The following is a 19,861-nucleotide window of genomic DNA, read 5'->3' on the forward strand; positions in this document are numbered from 1 at the left end:
CGCTGTGCCCTCAATGAACACTCACTAGAGCGCTACCTACACACTCTGCTTGCAGACCGCATGCGTCCCGGGTAAGTGGTGTGTGTGTATTTATCTTAAATCAGTGTGTGTGTGTAGAGTTTGGACCTTTCCTGGAAGTATATATTTTTTTCTGTGTGTTTTCTAGCACCTTCTATGAAGACTGGGCGTTTATTCTGGATGAGGAGCGAGCCAGCATGCTGCCCACCATGGCTGCAGGTGAGTGCATGACTCTGATTCTTGTGGTGAAACTTATTCATATCTCTGCCATTCAGAGAGCTGCTTTACAGTAAGCGATGAGTTACAGTTCAGTCACTCATTCCCTGTGTGATGTGAACGAAAATAGAAATGCAACGTGTTAAGTTTTTTATTTTTTTTTCATGAGCTGAAATAAAATATCCCAGATATATGCCATATCCACAAAAAGCTTATTTCTCTCAAATTTTGTGCACAAATTGGTTTGCCTGGATAATCCTTTCACCTGACCGTTGTGGCATATCAAGAAGCTGATTAAACAGCATGATCATTACACAGGTGCTTCTTGTGCTGGGGACAATAAAAGGCCACTTTAAAATGTCAGCCCAGGACCTCCACATCTGTCTTCTTCACCTGCGGGATATTCTGAGACCAGCCACCAGGGCAGCTGATGTCAATGTTGTGAACAGAGTGCCCCATGGAGGTCTCCCGAGTGTTGCAGCGTCACTACAGCCTAGGGTTCAATCCCAGGCTGTGTCATTACCGGCCGTGACCGGGAGACCTCATAGGGAGGCGCACAATTGGCCCAGCTTCGTTCGGGTTAGGGGAGAGTTTGGCGGTGGGGCGGGGGGTTTACTTGGCTCATCGCGCTCTTGCGACTCCTTGTGGCAGGCCGGGTGCCTGCAGGCTGACTTCGGTCATCAGTTGAACAGTGTTTCCTCCGACACATTGGTGCAGCTGGCTTCCGGGTTAAGCAGGCGTTTGTTAAGAAGCATAGCTTGGCGGGTCTTGTTTCGGGGGACACAGGACTCGACCTTCGTCTCTCCCGAGCCCGTTGGGGAGTTGCAGCGATGAGAAAAGATCGGCAGAATAAGGTGGGTAAAAATGACAAGAAAAAGAGTGCCCCATGGTAGGGTTATGTATGGGCAGGCATAAGCTTCAGAGAACGAACACAATTGCATTTTATCTATGGGAATTTGAATGCACAGAGATACCGTGATATCTTGAGGCCCATTGTCGTGCCATTCATCCGCCGCCATCACCTCATGATAATGCATGGTCCCATGTTGCAAGGATCTGTACACAATTCCTGGAAGATGGCCTGTATACTCACCAGACATGTCACCCATTTGAGCAGGTTTGGGATGCTCTGGTTCAGCGTGTTCCAGTTCCCACCAATATCCAGCAATTTTGCCATCTTAACCATCTTACATATAAAACCTTGCTTGTTTATTCAAAATTGTGAATAACTCACCACAGGTTAATGAGAAGGGTGTGTTTGAAAGGATGCACATAACTCTGCAATGTTGTATTGGAGAGAGTCTCAGTCTTAAATAATTTTCCACACACACTCTGTGCCTGTATTTAGTTTTCATGCTAGTGAGGGCTGAGAATCCACTCTCACATAGGTACATGGTTGCAAAAGGCATCAGTGTCTTAACAGCACAATTTGCCAAGGCAGGATACTCTGAGATCAGCCCAATCCATAAATCTGGCTGTGGCTTCTGATTTAAATTAAATTTTCACAGAACGGCTTGTTGCAATTTCGATGAGGCTCTCTTGTTCAGATGTTGGACTGGAGGCAGGTCTTGATAGGGTTAACGAATCCAGTCGTTTGTGTCATCTGTTTCGGGAAAGTACCTGCGTAATTGCGCACCAAACTCACTTAGGTGCTTTGCTATATCACATTTGACATTGTCCCTAAGCTTGAGTTAATTTGCACACAAAAAAATCATACAATGATGGAAAGGCCTTGTTGTCCTTTGTTGAAGACAGAGGAGCTCCAACATCTTAATCATAGCCTCAATTTTGTCCCTCGCATTGAATATAGTTGTGGAGAGTCTCTGTAATCCTAGATTCAGATCATTCAGGCAAGGGGAAAAAACATCACCCAGATAGGCCAGTCGTGTGAGAAACTCGTCACCATGCAAGCAGTCAGACAAGTGAAAATGATGGTCAGTAAAGAAAACATTAAGCTCGTCTCTCAATTCAAAAAAACGTGTCAATACTTTGCCCATTGATAACCAGCGCACTTCTGTATGTTGTAAAAGTGTTACATAGTCACTGCACGAGAGGTGAGGGGCCTTGCTTTAACAAATTTAACCATTTTCACTGTAGTGTCCAAAACGTCTTTCAAGCCGTCAGGCATTCCCTTGGCAGCAAGAACCTCTGCAGTGTACCCAAGTGGCGTCAGGAGCAACTGCTTGCACGCACATTACCACTCCACTATGTCTCCCTGTCATGGCTTTTACACCATCAGTACAGATACCAACATGAGCAGCAGCTACATACGGATCATTAGTGGAATTCCCACGAGAGAGTAACGGTTCATGTGATTGGATGTTAATTATTTGACTAGGCTACCTGTATTTGACATTGTTAGTATTTTTCTGAACACTAAATGGTTTAATTATATTTTTGGCAGTGAAACGAGGCTACTCAGGCGAGGAACAAAAAAAACTTACCCAAATGTATAGCCTTGTTTTGAATATGTGAATAAAAAAATAATAAAATATATATTTTTTGTATTTAAAAAATAAAAAAATAAACATGTGAATCATATTTTTATTTGGCGTACCCTCGACAAAATTGCAGGTGTAAGTGTACCCCAGTTTGGGAATACCTGTGTTATGCAGCTGTTGGTCACAGATACCTTATCTCTTTTCCTGGTAATGTGAAATCCATAGATTAGGGCATCATTTATTTCAGTTGAATGATTTCCCAATATGAACTTTAACTCAGTAAAATCTTTGAAATTGTTGTGATTTGATATTTTTGTTCAGTGTAAGTTGGGAGGAACCAATTCACCTTATCCACTACCGCTAGTGCTCTAACTAGGCTGTGCTGTGTGAATGACTTCTAACTAGACCCTCTTTCTCACACAGGACTGAACTCCATCCTGTTTGCCATCAACATCGACAATAAGGACCTAAATGGTGTGATCCGAGCAGGCTCCTCCTCTTCCGTGAGCCACCTCCTGAAGGAGTCCACCCAGGGCATAGGGAGCTTATGGAAGGAGTCGACCCAGGGGGTGAGCACTCTGCTCAGGGAGATCAGCACCGCCACCACTGTGGTGCCAGGCTTCATCCCCACCCACCGCCCTTACGGCTCCACAGACCCACTGCCTGTCCTGCCCCGCAGCGCCTCCGCAGGTAGGGAGGAGAAATTACAATCAACTTAGACACAGAAGGGGAACAGTGGATATAACCAATTATTTATATTCAGTTCTATTCATATTCTTACTAAGATGATGATGATGATGATAAGCCCAAAAACATGGATATGAAACAAACTACTTTTTCTCTCTCCTCTCCAGACTCTGGCCTGAGGAAGGAGCGACGGAGGAAAAAGAAAATCACCAACATCATCTCTTTCAATGACGACCTGGATGGGGGAGCAGAGGACGAGGATGAGGAGGTGGGGGGGAGTACTGCCACTCTCAGGAAGAGCACCACTACTCCTCAGGTCAGTCTGGAGGAGGGCACTGACCCACTGGAGCCCTCCTCCTCCCTCTCGCCTCCCCAGAACGGGATGCCCGAGCCTGGGATAGTCAGCTGGGCCGGGTCTCCTCCTTTCTCCAGGGCTCTGCCAGACTCCAAGATTATTGATAATGATGAGGAAGAGGAGGTGTACAAGAGCAGACCACAGCTACAGAGCCCCCTCCATGACAGGGCCAGCACTAACCAGTGAGTGACTATGGAGACTTTCACTTTCCTAATCATACAATAAGCATGGTGGGAAACTCTTAAACAATGATTGATATAAACAAGTGTACTTGCTGTGGTGTGTGTGTGTGTCTACAGAGTGGTGGTGGGGAGCCTATCCAGTGTGTCCACGTGTAGCCCTCTGCAGGCCATGACTGATCATGACAGTTCAAACATCCTCATTCCTGTGGCCTCCAGCCACTCCTACTCTCAGCCAGGTGAGCCAGGCTCCTCCCCTCTGTTCCTCAACCCAGTCTTCTGGGCTCACCAGTCATTTCTTACACATTCACAGAAGTTTGGTTATAGTGTGTTGGTTCATATTGTTCATTTTTGGAGTTTGTTTCTATAGAAACGGAAGACTGGTGTTAAAAGAAAATAGTGTGTGACGTTACTTGGAGGTAATTATACAGTACCAGTTAAAAGTTTGGACACCTACTCATTCAAGTTATTTTTTACTATTTTCTACATTGCAGAATAATAGTGAAGACATCAAAGCTATGAAATAAACATATGGAATCATGTAGTAACCACCCTTTGCCTTGATGACAGCTGTGCACACTCTTGGTACTTTTTTGGTCACTACACGATTCCTTATGTGTTATTTTACAGTTTTGATGTCTTCACTATTATTCTACAATGTAGAAAATAGTAAAAAAAAAAAAAAAAAAACCTTGAATGAGTAGATGTGTCAACTTTTGACTGGTTCTGTACATTTACTAAGCTTCTGTTGAATATGGGAAGCATATTCTTAAAGCAGACAGATTTGATCCAAAACATTCCTCAGCATTGTTTGCACTTCATTTTGTTTCAGTCGGTTCAGTGGAGGATACGGTTGCATTTCCTGTACAGACAGATTCCACAGGCAACCACGAGACAACCAGAACCCAGCTGCAGTTCAAGTATGTTGTCAGTCAATTTTACATGCACATGATCTTAACAAGGGAGGGAAGAAAACCGAGCTCACTTCAATATTTCATAGTTTTGATTTTAACAAAGCAAATTTGAGGACAAGACTACCTGAATCCTATCAGCATATTGACTGTAGCACTTGTGCGGGCAATACACTCGATCACTGCTACTCTAAACTTCCGCAATGCACACACGGCCCTCCCCCACCCTTCCTTCGGCAAATCCGACCACGACTCCATTTTGCTCCTACCGTCCTACAGGCAGGAACTCAAACAGGATGTACCCGTGATTAGAACTATTCAACGATGGTCTGACCAATCGGAATCCACGCTTCAGAATAACATCGATTTATATGCTGATTCCGTGAGTGAGTTTTATAAGGAAGCGCATCGGAGACTATTAAAACCTACCCTAACCAGAAACCATGGATAGATGGCGGTATTCGCACAAAACTGAAAGCACAACCCACTGCATTCAACAATGGAAAGATGACTGGGAATATGGACAAATATAAACGGTGTTGTTAATCCCCCCAAGGCAATCAAACAAGCGATATGTCGGTATAGGGACAAAGTGGAGTCGCAATTCAACGGCTTAGACACAAGACGTATGTGGCAGGGTCTACAGGCAATTACGGCAACAAAATGAAAAACCAGCCACGTCACGGACACCGACGTCACGCTTCCAGGATAATACCGTGCCACCGACGTGGCCTGCTACCAAGGACTGCGGGCCCTCCCTCTCCTCCTCCATGGCCGACGTAAGACATTTAAATGTGTTAACCCTCGCAAGGCTGCCAGCCCAGACGGCATCCCTAGCCGCGTCCTCCGAGCATGGCTGGTGTGTTTACGGACATATTCAATCAATCCTTATCCCAGTCTGCTGTCCCTACATGCTTCAAGATGGCCACCATTGTTCCTGTACCCAAGAAGGCAAAGGTAACTGAACTAAATGACTACACTCACTTCTGTCATCATGAAAGTGCTTTGAGAGACTAGTCAAGGATCATATCACCTTACCTGCCACCCTAGACCCACTTCAATTTGCATACCGCCCCAATAGGTCCACAGACGATGCAATCGCCATCACACTGCCCTATCCCATCTGGACAAGAGGAATACCTATGTAAGAATGTTGTTCATCAACGACAGCTCAGCATTCAACACCATAGTACCCTCCAAGCTTATCATTAAGGTTGACGACCCAGGGTCTCAACCCCGCCCTGTGCAATTTGGCCCTGGACTTTCTGACGGGCAACCCCAGGTGGTGAAGGTAGGAAACAACATCTCCTCTTCGCTGATCCTCAACACTGGGGCCCCACAAAGGTGCGTGCTCAGCCCCCTTTGTACTCCCTGTTCACCCATGACTGCGTGGCCATGCACGCCTCCAACTCAATCATCGAGTTTGTAGACGACAACAGTAGTGGGCTTGATTACAACGACGAGACAGCCTACAGGGAGGAGGTAAGGGCACTCAGTGTGCTGTCAGGAAAATAACCTCTCACTCAAAGTCAACAAATTGACGGGGCAGCAGTGGGAGAAGGTGGAACGTTTAAAAAAAAAGAATAAATCCTCACCGTACACATCACTGACAAACTGAAATGGTCCACCCACACAGACAGTGTGGTGAAGAAGGCGCAACAGCGCCTCTTGAACCTCCAGAGGCTAAAGAAATGTGGCTTATCACCTAAAACCCTCACAAACTTATACAGATGCACAATTGAGAGCATCCTGTCGGGCTGTATCACCGCCTGGTATGGCAACTGCACTGCCCACAACCGCAAGGCTCTCCAGAGGGTGGTGCGGTTTGCACAATGCATCACCGGGGGTAAACTACCTGCTCCCAGGACACCTACACCACCCGATGTCACAGGAAGGCCAAAAAGATCATGAAGGACAACCACCACCTGAGCCACTGCCTGTTCACCCCGCCATCATCCAGAAGGCGAGGTCAGTACAGGTGCATCAAAACAGGGGCCGAGAGACCAGAGAAACAGCTTCTAACTCAAGGCCTTCAGACTGTTAAACAGCCATCAATGACACAGAGAGGCTGTTGCCACTTTAATAAATGGATCACTAGTCACTTTAATAATGGCACTTTAATAATGTTTGCTTATCTTGCATTACTCATCTCATGTGTATAGACTGTATTTTATACCATCTATTGCATCTTGCCTAAGCTTCTCGGTCTTCACTCATTCATATATTTATATGTACATATTCTTATTCCAACCCTTTACTTAGATTTGTGTGTATTAGGTAGTTGTTGTGGAATTGTTAGATTACTTGTTAGCTATTACTGCACGGAAATAGAAGCACAAGCATTTCGCTACACTCGCATTAACATCTGCTAACCATGTGTATGTGACCAATACAATTTGATTTCAATAGTCTTGAGAGTTATTGGATGGAGAAATGCACGTAACATTCTCTCTCTCTCTCTCTCTCTCTCTCTCTGTGGTGTTGCAGCTTGGAGGCCAGCCCGCCGGGCCAGAATGCACCTCTCTCCAGTGTCCTTTCCAGTGCCACCCCCGGTCTACCAGAGTCCATGACAGTGGGTGAGTGTGTGTGGTATACTAAGCATGTGTTTTAAGAAGGGAATTCAGTATGATGAGAATTATTTTATTCAACCAGGAGATGGCACTGTTAATTCAGGATCGGTGTGCCCTGTGTGTACTCAAACTGTAGTCTCCAGTTTACAGGACTGAAACAGAACGGTACCCTCAGAAAATCATGTCTTCTTCGATAGATCTCATTTCTCTATACAACACACACCAGTCATCCACATTTCTTCTGCTCTATTTTCTTTCAAAACTTCCGGGAATATAAAATGCCCTGAACCAGTCAACCGTTTACACGCTGTCTGTGTTTTTCGCCTCTAGGACGTGATTTGTGTAATTCTCTAATGCTTAGCAGAGGTTAGCCCCGCTGATGCTCATATTGATGTTATGTGTTTCCTGTGTGTGGATCTCACCAAGCCTGTAATGTTAGTCAGGGTATCAGGGCTGGGGATCCAAGTGTGACGGTCTGCCTTTAAGCACTGTGGAAGACCCACAGTCACGTCTAAAGTTGTAACTCACGTCTATAGTCAAACACTCAAAAGATTAGCAGCTCTCAAAAGAGGAGTACTGTGTGTGTGTGTGTGTGTATAGATAGAGAACATTGTGTGCAGTATAAAGAACATAAGCCAAGGTCCACCATTATGTTAACGCCTGCCACACACACACTATACAGCTCGTTAATGGACCGGTGCTGTTTTCCTGTGGTGAACGCATGGTTATCGTAAATGTTCCACATATCTGGAGCAGTGATGTGGAGTTGGGAGCTCCAGATATAATGGTTCTGTCCTCTCCTCCTCTAGCGCCCATCTTCATCCTCCTTTTCTTCACCTCAACCAGCCACTTAGCCGAGGCTTTGCGTTGTAGACCTACCTTTTGAAATGCGTCCGGGGCCAAAACACGCTCCACTTCTAAGCTTCGTGGCTGTTGATAGCCAACAGCTGATCTGTATAATTTATTTGCTTATAATTGAGTAAATACTTTGGTATTCATAAGGCCTTGGCACTTGCCACTTTTTCCATAGCACTGCACTGAGAGAAGTCGGTCTATGTATTAGCCTATATCCGTCATGTGAGTAAAGAGCTGTGCTGTGACTGTATGGTGTGTATGTATCTGGGCCGCGGTGCTATTTTAGTAGCATGGCTGGTCCCATGCTCATGTCAAGACTATTCAACTATATTCTTATGGGGGCCAGATTTGAAAAAGGTATTTTACAGGGGGGCAAGACATTTTTCTTCATGGGATTACTAAAACCGGTATTAAAAAAACAATGCAAAGACACAATTATGATGTTTATAAAGCACTTTTATTCAAATCAAATGTTGCTAAAAGTTCATTTTAAGTGCTTTAAGATTGGCCTAATTCATTGCGTACATTTCTTTAAATAATGTAACACATTTGTACACCGTTGACCTGCATCACATAAAACGGACAGGAAAGTAGAAATGTATCTTTTGTTTTTATTTACACATGGGAAACCTTTTATGCATGGCATATCTCAGCTGACCAGCATCACATTCTGTTCTATTTTCCATTTCTTTATCATTTAACACTTCTTTTTTTTTTTTTACACACAGAAACCTTTTATCTCAGTTGACTAGTTTTTGTGGAGGGCTCTCTACCCCTGCATCAGTAGAGAATGGGTCCCTATAATAAACTGCACCACCTCTGTAGGAACTTAAACTCATCAAATCTCGTTGCAAAGTTAGCTTTCAGTTTATCTAGAAACTCCAACATTATGGGATTGATCTGTGCTGATGATGACTGAATAAAATTGTGTAGGGAAAGGGAGTGTTTTGTTTGGGCTCATCAGAGGGGGAAATAACACACTTCAATTTCAGTCATGTCAATAACTGTTTTATCCCTCCCTTAGTTTATTTGTATTTTTACAGGGACAGTGCACATTTTAATCAACCTTTCAGTAAAAGTGACTGTTTTAGTGACTAAAAGTGACAAATTTTCAACTGCAGTCCCTGGGCCGTTATTAAAAACAATAAAAATATTGATAAACAAGGAGCAGTGAGCACATGCAGAGCAACATAGGACAAGCAACACGTAGCACGCCGACAGACAGAGCAACATAGGACAAGCAACACGTAGCATGCCGACAGACAGAGGAACATAGGACAAGCAACACGTAGCACGCCGACAGACAGAGCAACATTGGACAAGCAACACGTGGCACGCCGACAGACAGAGCAACATAGGACAAGCAACACGTGGCACGCCGATAGACTGAGCAACATAGGACAAGCAACACGTAGCACGCCGACAGACTGAGACTTGTGGATCTGCTACCGTGGTTTTTTCTGTTTGACTGAAGTACTAAGTGGAGGGAGGGGGCCATTAGGATCTTGAATACAAGACATGCGTCGGTGTATTGAACCAGATTTTCCCCACTCAGTAGCGCATGCTGTCTGTGGATGTAACAGTGATGTCTACTCTATCCAGCACTTTGAGAGCCTGTTGTACGCACACTGAATGGGTTTTAATGTTGTACAGCAAGCTTGGGCCCAACCAGTTAAGCAGTATGTTAAGTGGGTGAGTATCATAGCATTGAAGTCCAGTTTTGCTGCCCCTGTAGTCAACCAATTTGGTATGTATGGGAAATGAGCTAGGTTGAGTCCATTCAATGAATTGAAGATGTCACTAAATAACAAACATCTGATACTGTATCTAGAGAAACTGCTTAATGAGGAGTATGTGTTGGCTTTCTACAGACAGCTGCTCTTGACAGCACTATAACCATTGCTTAACCACCCAACATCATTATGTAAACGTTGATCAGGATACTCGGCAGACTACGAACAAGCGATGTTGCAGGCTAGATGTTGATTGGATAAAGTTTATGATAGCCATAACTTAACTCACCTCTGAGTTAAGCACAAAGCACACTGGTGTATCAGGCAGTGTAGTGATCTAGTGATCTCATCTGCTGTGAAAAAGCTGATAGTCGGGCAGGCAGACCCTGTACCCCTGTTAGCAGCTCTGATTGGCTGTAACTTGTATGTTTGGTGACGATTGACAACAATTAATCAGTGGGACTACAGGAAAACAGATTCTCCAATTGAAGAATATTGAAAGAGGGCTCCTTTTTCGTACTAAACATCAGGTTTTTGTAAATGTTCTAAAATGTATGTTCAGAATTGATCAAAGGGCCATTCTAAATTGAATAAAAGAGCCTTATCTGGCCCGTGGGCCACCAGTTGAGTAGCCCTGCTCTATGTTCTGGACCTAACTTGTGTCGTCATGACAACGACAAGAGTTGGCTACAGGCAGCAGCACATGCAGTATGAAACCAGTTTAGTATTTAATGTATCACTCAGCTCAGTGGCACAGTAGTGGTAGTGATGAGACTTCAATATGAGCTGAGTAAAAGAAATGTGAACAATAACCACTTTTCCAGATGTATTTTTTTGCATCTGTGTGTTTGTCTGTGTTTAACGGTCTCTCATCCACAGTGGAGCTCCACCAGGCCATAGTAGCCATGATGAACAGGAAGGATGAGCTGGATGAACACAACACGTGAGTCTCCTAATGTTGATGGTATGAGTTGATCTTTGACATGTTGTGAAAAATCTAGTGGAATTTGGAGCTATGTGTGTATATATGTATGCAAGTTTTCTGAGACTGTGTTTTTTGTGACTGTATGGTAACAGTATTGTGTTGTCTTCCGGGAATCGAGGTCCCTGCGTAGCCTGCTGGATGGGGAGATGGAGCACTCTGCTGGGCTGAGGCAGGAGACAGACGCCCTGAGGAGACGCCTGGATGAGCTGGAGGAGAGACACACAGCCAAGGTGCAGGCTCTGGGCAGGTGGGTGCCACTGGTGGTGATTGTTCCCAATGGCAGGTTCCCATGGCTCAGTTGGTTTCCTATCCCTGTGCTACAATAAATCAGCAGATGTCACAAAGTGCTTCTATAAAACCCAGCCTAAAACCCCAAATAGCAAGCAATGCAGATGTTGAAGCACGGTGGCTAGGAAAAACTCCCTAGAAAGGCAGGAACCTAGGAAGAAACCTAGGGAGGAACCAGGCTCTGAGGGGTGGCCAGTCCTCTTCTGGCTGTGATTTTAAAGAGTTCATGGCCATTAAGTCCAGATCGTTCATAGATGACCAGCAGGGTCATATAATAATCACAGTGGTTGTAGAGGGTGCAACAGGTCAGCACCTCAGGAGTTAACGTCAGTTGGCTTTTCATAGCTGAGCATTCAGAGGTTGAGAGAGGGAGGGGGTTCGAAAACAGCAGGTCCGGGACAAGGTAGCATGTCCAGTGAACAGGTCAGGGCTCCATAGGCAGAACAGTGGACCATTGGTGGTTAGAAAAAGAAAAACATGGATCTCAATGGAAACGGTCTTTAGAAGTTCAATATGAGCAAGTGTGTTTTTTGGGTGGCGTCTTAAGTGTATGAGTTGAGTATGCTGCGAAGTGCACTTTTAACATTTGAGCCATTTGAGCCATCTTAGCCAGCCCAGTTCTTCCACCTCACTACACTTTTAAGCCAAACAGGAACTCCAGCCAGCCACTCACACCCAAGTGCTATCCTCCACCCAAATCTGGCCTGATCTGATCAATAGTCTCTAAAAATACTGGAATTGGTAAGTAAGCCCTTCCTGTGTGTGTCTAACAAAGCCCCATGGATGTGAGCTGGACTAAGATCCTCTCATAGATTTACCCACATTGATTAATCACAGCGAGAGGAGTGAGTACTGGGCTGGTTAAGATGTGGGCCGCACACTGACTGAGGCAATGCTTCTGACACGCATGTATGTAACGCTGACTGACTGAAGCAATGCTTCTGACACAAATGTTCAGTGGGGCAAAAAAGTATTTAGTCACCCACCAATTGTGCAACATCTCCCACTTAAAAAGATGAGAGGCCTGTAATTTTCATCATAGGTACACTTCAACTATGACAGACAAAATGAGAAAAAAAATCCAGAAAATCACATTGTAGGATTTTTAATGAATTTATTTGCAAATTATGGTGGAAAATAATTTTGACCCCACGGGGTGAGATCTTGCGTGGAGCCCCAGATCGAGGGAGATTATCAGTGGTCTTGTATGTCTTCCATTTCCTAATAATTGCTCCCACAGTTGATTTCTTCAAACCAAGCTGCTTACCTATTGCAGATTCAGTCTTCCCAGCCTGGTGCAGGTCTACAATTTTGTTTCTGGTGTCCTTTGACAGCTCTTTGGTCTTGGCCATAGTGGAGTTTGGAGTGTGACTGTTTGAAGTTGTGGACAGGTGTCTTTTATACTGATAACAAGTTCAAACAGGTGCCATTAATACAGGTAACGAGTGGAGGACAGAGGAGCCTCTTAAAGAAGTTAGAGGTCTGTGAGAGCCAGAAATCTTGCTTGTTTGTAGGTGACCAAATACTTATTTTCCACCATAATTTGCAAATAAATTAATAAAAAATCCTACAATGTGATTTTCTGGATTTTTTTCTCATTTTGTCTGTCATAGTTGAAGTGTACCTAATGATGAAAATTACAGGCCTCTCTCATCTTTTTAAGTGGGAGAACTTCCACAATTGGTTGCTGACTAAATACTTTTTTGCGCCACTGTATGTAACGCTGACTGAAGCAATGCTTCTGACACACGTATGTAACGCTGACTGACTGAAGCAATACTTCTGACACACATGTATGTAACGCTGACTGACTGAAGCAATGCTTCTGACACGCATGTATGTAGCGCTGGCTGACTGAAGCAATGCTTCTGACAGGCATGTATGTAACGCTGACTGACTGAAGCAATACTTCTGACACGCATGTATGTAACGCTGACTGACTGAAGCAATGCTTCTGACACGCATGTATGTAACGCTGACTGACTGAAGCAATGCTTCTGACACGCATGTATGTAACGCTGGCAAACTGAAGCAATACTTCTGACACACGTATGTAACGCTGACTGACTGAAGCAATACTTCTGACACGCATGTATGTAACGCTGGCAAACTGAAGTAATACTACTGACACACGTATGTAACGCTGACTGACTGAAGCAATACTTCTGACATGCGTATGTAACGCTGACTGACTGAAGCAATACTTCTGACATGCGTATGTAACGCTGACTGAAGCAATGCTTCTGACACGCATGTATGTAACGCTGGCTGACTGAAGCAATGCTTCTGACACGCATGTATGTAACGCTGGCTGACTGAAGCAATGCTTCTGACACGCATGTATGTAACGCTGGCTGACTGAAGCAATGCTTCTGACAGGCATGTATGTAACGCTGGCTGACTGAAGCAATGCTTCTGACAGGCATGTATGTAACGCTGGCTGACTGAAGCAATGCTTCTGACAGGCATGTATGTAACGCTGACTGAAGCAATGCTTCTGACAGGCATGTATGTAACGCTAACTGAAGCAATGCTTCTGACACGCATGTATGTAACGCTGACTGACTGAAGCAATGCTTCTGACAGGCATGTATGTAAGGCTGACTGAAGCAATGCTTCTGACAGGCATGTATGTAACACTGGCTGACTGAAGCAATGCTTCTGACAGGCATGTATGTAACGCTGGCTGACTGAAGCAATGCTTCTGACAGGCATGTATGTAACGCTGACTGACTGAAGCAATGCTTCTGACACGCATGTATGTAACGCTGGCTGACTGAAGCAATGCTTCTGACAGGCATGTATGTAATGCTGACTGACTGAAGCAATGCTTCTGACACGCATGTATGTAACACTGGCTGACTGAAGCAATGCTTCTGACAGGCATGTATGTAACGCTGGCTGACTGAAGCAATGCTTCTGACAGGCATGTATGTAACGCTGACTGAAGCAATGCTTCTGACACGCATGTATGTAATGCTGACTGACTGAAGCAATGCTTCTGACAGGCATGTATGTAACGCTGACTGACTGAAGCAATGCTTCTGACAGGCATGTATGTAACGCTGACTGACTGAAGTAATGCTTCTGACACGCATGTATGTAACACTGACTGACTGAAGCAATGCTTCTGACAGGCATGTATGTAACGCTGACTGACTGAAGCAATGCTTCTGACACGCATGTATGTAATGCTGACTGACTGAAGCAATGCTTCTGACATGCGTATGTAATGCTGACTGACTGAAGCAATGCTTCTGACATGCGTATGTAATGCTGACTGACTGAGGCACATGTTTTCAAGCACACACGGACGCAGAGAAAGCCTATTCCCTACCAGCATGGAGCTCTGGCTGTTCTTCCAGTGATGTTAGCAGAGCAGAAATGAGATCTCACCCAGGAAGGCGGCTGGGCAGGCGGCCAGGAGAGAGTGGGCCTGGCCAAAGAGACACTGGTCCTCTGCTCGGTTTGGAGGAAACGCACACAGAGATTATTCTTTCTTCTTACTTGGCACTGAGTGTTTCCTGAAGGTGGTTGAGAATGGGATATTGATGTACTGTAAAGACCCCTCCTAAGGTTTGGGTGGTTTTAATGTAGTTGTTGAGAGGATTTTAGTTGTTTTGCTGCTTTGTGAAGTCAATTATCTTGCTGTCTCAAGGGGCTACTGTACAGTTGAAGCTCCCACTTGTAACAGTCTTCTACTCTGCTCTGTCTGCCTACTGTGCTGTGGGCACAGAGGAAGGTTTATGAAAGGAAAACCACAGTAAATGTTTGAAGTATTGTTTGTCGAGCCTCTAAATGGCACTCAGGAGTATTAGATGTAGACGTCCTGTATTTTATCCTCTGAGTGTTTTACTGTAATGTTTTCTCAAACTGGGGCAGTATACTCCTGTTTTTTACTGTCAAATCCAAATCAAACCTCTGGGACTGCAATCCCAGAAGCCTTCAGTAGAGGTCAAACAGGAAGTTGTGGAAACTCTTCCTGCCTCTTACTCTTTCTGATATATGGACTTTTCCTCTCTCAGCTGATCCAATTTCACTAATGGGCTTATAGACCGTCCATTTTGACCGAGATGTTTGGGTGGAATACCCCCATGTGGAATACCCCCAAACTCCCTCAACGACACATGCCGGTTGTACAATACACAGCAAAGTTAGTGCTGTAGGATGCCTTTGAAACTTTCAGGGATACTTGTAATGCAGAATGATGAGCCCATATAAAAAGGACTGTCTGGGACATTCTCCAGTTCCAGTTGTCAGTCTGTTTCTGTTCAGGGAATTGAATCTGGACAGATGCTGTAGATTTGGGTGTGGCTTGTGTAAGAACACAGCCCCTACATTATCCTCCTAGGTCGTTCTCTACATTGTCTTTCCTTCAGTGACACCTTCATTACTTCACTACTCTATAGCACAATAGATGGCTACACATACTCTCACTGTACAAAACATTAGGAACACCTTTCTAACATAGGGGATGGTACTCATTTGCCCTCAGAACAGCCTCAATTCATCGGGGCATGGACTCTACAAGGTGTTGAAAGCTTTCCACAGTGATGCTGACCCATGTTGACTTCAATGCTTTCCATAGTTGTGCCAATTTGGCTGGTTGTTGTTTGGGTGGTGGACCATTCTTGATACACAGGAAACTGTTGGGCATGAAAAACCCAGCAGCATTGCAGTTCTTGACATGAACCGGTGCACCTGGCACCTACTTCCATACTCCGTTCAAAGGCACTTCAATATTGCCCATTCACCCTCTGAATGGCACACACACACAATCCATGTGTCAAGGTCAGCCTATGTCGATACATTTTCACGTCGATACAGTGCGATCCGTGTGCACTGTTGGCCAGAGAACTGATCTCTCTGCCTGCCTGCCTGCTCCCTGCCTGCCCTGCTCTGTCTCTCCCATTCTGGTACAGGTACCCTTGCCACCCTCTCTATCCCCGGAGCTTTGCTCACCTACATCATACGCATACATCGCTGACTTTTTATTGATCTGTGTTTGGACTATTTGATTAGTGACTCTTAGGGCAATAAATAAAAACAAACATGTTGCTGTTGTTCATGTTGCTGTTGTCTACCCTTGGCTTTTACAATGTTGGCCATACTTTTAGAGCCTGTTGCTCTGTGAATAAGGAAATATATGACTGTTTTCTCCCTGAGAAACCCCATCCTTGCTCCGGAAGTGCACGTGAGAACTATGCACATTTCTCTCAAACAATATGTGAGAAATCTGACTCTTGCGCTTACATGTCAGGACTGTTCTCTTGGTACTTCTCTGGACTTCATACAACTCTTGAAATATGTGTCTTTAAAGACTCTGGTGACTATGGATTGTTGTTCAAGTGCTGTCTGTCAATCCAAATGTTGTAACCCTCGATCTAGACTTGCCATCATCTTGCTGCTTCTATTGTCTGGAAATGTGCGATCTAACCCAGGTCCTGACATTCTTACCCCTGCCCAATTAAGTAGTCAGAGTTGCCTGAAGTTTTTGCATATGAGTGTAAGAAGTCTTCTGCCGAAGCTTGATTTTGTGAATATATGGACAACAGCTGCCGACCCTGATGTATTTATGCTTTCTGAAAAATGTCTCAAAAAATATATATTACAGACTAAAATATTGGCATAATTGGTTAGAATGTTTTTCGTACAAATCGTAAATCTAAGGGTGGTGGTGTTGCTATACATGTATAAGACAAGTTCTCGGTGGTCGTTCTGACTTCTGTTATTAAACCTAAGCGACTTGAAAATCTGTCTTTGAACCTAAACCGTGGCTCATTTTTAAATATTGTTGTATCTTGCTGTTATAGACCTCCATCTGCACTGTTGGCTCTCTGGATTGTATTTTAAAATTGTTTTCACAGAATGTCAATTCTGAGATTGTCCTGATGGGTGATCTGAATCAGGACTGGCTAACATCTCGCTCTGATCAATTTAAAATTCTATGCAGTACCTTTAATCTCACTCAGATTGTCAACAGGGTAACTAGGTTGAATATAAAATGTCCTCTTTGATCTTAACCCAATACTCATCGTTTTAATGCTTCTGGTATTTTTGCAAATAACATAAGTGATCACTGTGCTATTGCCTGTGTGTGAGATGGTAAAATTCCTAAGAAATCTCCAAGTGTCATTACGAAAAGAAACCTAGAAACGGTTTGATATTCAAGGTTTTTTGCATGATGTATCTAGCATTGAATGGAATTAATCTCTGATGTTGATCTAGCCTTTTCTTACTTCCACAACGCATTCCAGGATGTATGTAATAGGCCCCTTTTTAAAAAAAAAAAAATCAGAATTAAGGGCAGAGAGAACCCTTGATTTACTAAGGAACTTACTAAAACCACAAGGAAACAAAATGCTATGTAGGCTAAAGCAAGAGGGTCTGGTTCAGGAGATTATTGGATAGCTTTTAAACATCTTCCAAATATGGGTGTGGCTATGATCTGTAAATTGAAAGCAGGCCACTACCTGAAATCTACTTCAGATAATCTAAATAATCCATAAAAATTTGGGCAAGTAGTGAAAGGTTTGGAGTACAAAAAAGATACACAGCTTCCCAAACAATTGTTGGTCGACATACAGATTGTAACTGAGAGAACCTTCATTCTGAAAGCCTTGAATCATTTTTTAGAATCAGGCAGTTTATTTGAAAAGGTCATAGGTATAATTGACCTCCCTATGAATTTACCTGACACCCCTGTGTAGTCCTTCACCAGGTTCCCCTTTTCATCCTTCTCTGTTTCAGAAGTATGCAAAACCCTGAAATAAATTGATGGAAAAAATCCCCTGGCCCTGATGAACTATACCCCTGCTTCCTACACCTAGCTGCAGACATCATTGCTCCCCCTTAACATGTATTTTTAACCTCACGCTTGATGTTAAGGAAATCCCCAAGTTATGAAAATCTGCTTTTATACTGCCTCTCCTGAAAGGTGGAGATCCTTCGCTACTTGACAACTATCGACTCATATCAAAATTGTCTGTACTGTCAAAGGTACTGGAGTCCTTAGTTAGTAGGCAGCTAAAGGCCTACTTCCAAGAAAACAACATCTTAAATGGAATGCGAATCAGGTTTTTAGGTTTGGCCACAGCACTGTTTCAGCAACGTTGACGGTTTTAAATGACATCCACTGTGCTCTTGACAAGAAGTTACATTGTCTGTCTTTATTGATTTGTCGAAGGTATTTGACACTGTGGACCATGCTGTGTTAGTGCAAAGGTTAAAATGTTGTGGAACTACTGGTCATGCTCTAGATTGGTTTATAAATTACATATCAAATCGTACACGATGTGTAATAGTGGAGTCCATAGAGGTGTGCTCAGGTGTTCCGCAAGGTTTTTTTTGGGCCCACTGTTGTTCATTTTGTATAACAACAACATTGGGGATATTATTGAAACAGCGGATATTAATTTTTATGCAGATACTGTTCTTTATTCAAGTGGTAGTAGTTTATATTTAGCTTTTGAAGATGACCAAAGAGCATTTATCATACAACAGAATCTGTATGATTTTAAAGATGATTCTAAATTCGTGTAAAACAAAATGCATGGTATTTTCAAATGCCAGGCATGTTATTAATCATGTCATTGCTACGTTGGCTGGACATACTATAGAGCAAGTCAAACTGTACAAATATTTGGGTGTGTGTGTTGATGATAAGCCGAGCTTCACTGTGCATGTAGAGAACTTGATAAGGAAGCTCAAGCTGAGAATAGGTTTTTATTACTGGCGTAAGGCTTGATTTTCTTTGGAGGCCAGGAAGGAGCTGGTACGATGTACATTACTGGCAGTTTTAGGTGTGTGTGTGTGTGCAGTCCTCAAACACTACCCTGAGTGCACTTGATTCAGTGTATCATGTAGCCCTCAGATTCATTACAAATTAAAAACGTCTAACACAGCATTTTGATCCCTACAGTGCTGTTGGCTGGTCATCATTGACATTGTGTAGGCTTAAATACTGGTATACACTGATTTATAAGGCCATATTGGGTAAAATGCCAATTTCTGTTTTTTAATCAGGTCGGTAAATAAATATCAATTACGGTCCCATTCTCATTTGCTTCTAACAGTACCAAAAACTAGAACAGGTCATGGTAGAAATAGTTTTAGTTACTCAGCTGGTCCTGAAATTCTCTCCTGAACATTTAAAAATTTGATGATCTAGTTTCGTTGGTGGAGTTTAAACACTTGATCGATGTAAATATCATAGAAGAGTGTAATTGTCTTTTAGTACAGCTGTTTTTTAGTTGTTTATAGTTTTAATGTTGTGTTAGTGTATGTAAGTTGTTTTGTCTGAAACTTTGTTCCCTCTGCTGCTATTGGGCCAGGTCTCTCTTGGAAAAGAGATGTTATCTCAATGAGAATCCTGTATAAATAAAGGTCAAATAAAACAAATATAATGGAAAGAGCAGGTGTTCTTAATGTTTTGTACACTCAGTGTAGCTCTACTGCATAGACACACTGCCAATAGTTTGCTCTTATTAAATAGATATGCATGTCTGTCTATATGGCATCTCTCTGTTTCTACAGTAGGGCTTACCCCATTTAGTCGACTGGTCGATTGTTTGGTCAATAGGCTGTTGGTCAACCAAAATGTCTTTAATCGAGCAGTCAATTT

The 19,861-nt window shown here is 43.5% G+C and overlaps 1 protein-coding gene across 2 annotated transcripts in view; it reads left to right on the forward strand.

Annotated features, from left to right (window-relative positions):
- Positions 1 to 19,861, forward strand: part of LOC110502889 (sorting nexin-29) — a 175,598-nt gene that overhangs the window by 25,852 nt on the left and 129,885 nt on the right. For both annotated transcript variants that reach the window (XM_036960638.1, XM_036960639.1), the window contains exons 5-13: positions 1 to 71; positions 167 to 237; positions 3,099 to 3,365; positions 3,530 to 3,899; positions 4,017 to 4,135; positions 4,729 to 4,816; positions 7,295 to 7,383; positions 10,845 to 10,908; positions 11,069 to 11,197. The exon at positions 1 to 71 is cut by the window's left edge and continues 110 nt beyond it. In XM_036960638.1, the coding sequence (XP_036816533.1) occupies positions 1 to 71; positions 167 to 237; positions 3,099 to 3,365; positions 3,530 to 3,899; positions 4,017 to 4,135; positions 4,729 to 4,816; positions 7,295 to 7,383; positions 10,845 to 10,908; positions 11,069 to 11,197 (1,268 nt within the window). The remainder of the gene's footprint in view (positions 72 to 166; positions 238 to 3,098; positions 3,366 to 3,529; positions 3,900 to 4,016; positions 4,136 to 4,728; positions 4,817 to 7,294; positions 7,384 to 10,844; positions 10,909 to 11,068; positions 11,198 to 19,861) is intronic.

The sequence above is a fragment of the Oncorhynchus mykiss genome, chromosome 23 (genome assembly GCF_013265735.2).
Source record: "Oncorhynchus mykiss isolate Arlee chromosome 23, USDA_OmykA_1.1, whole genome shotgun sequence".
In the NCBI taxonomy this organism is placed as follows: Eukaryota; Metazoa; Chordata; class Actinopteri; order Salmoniformes; family Salmonidae; genus Oncorhynchus; species Oncorhynchus mykiss.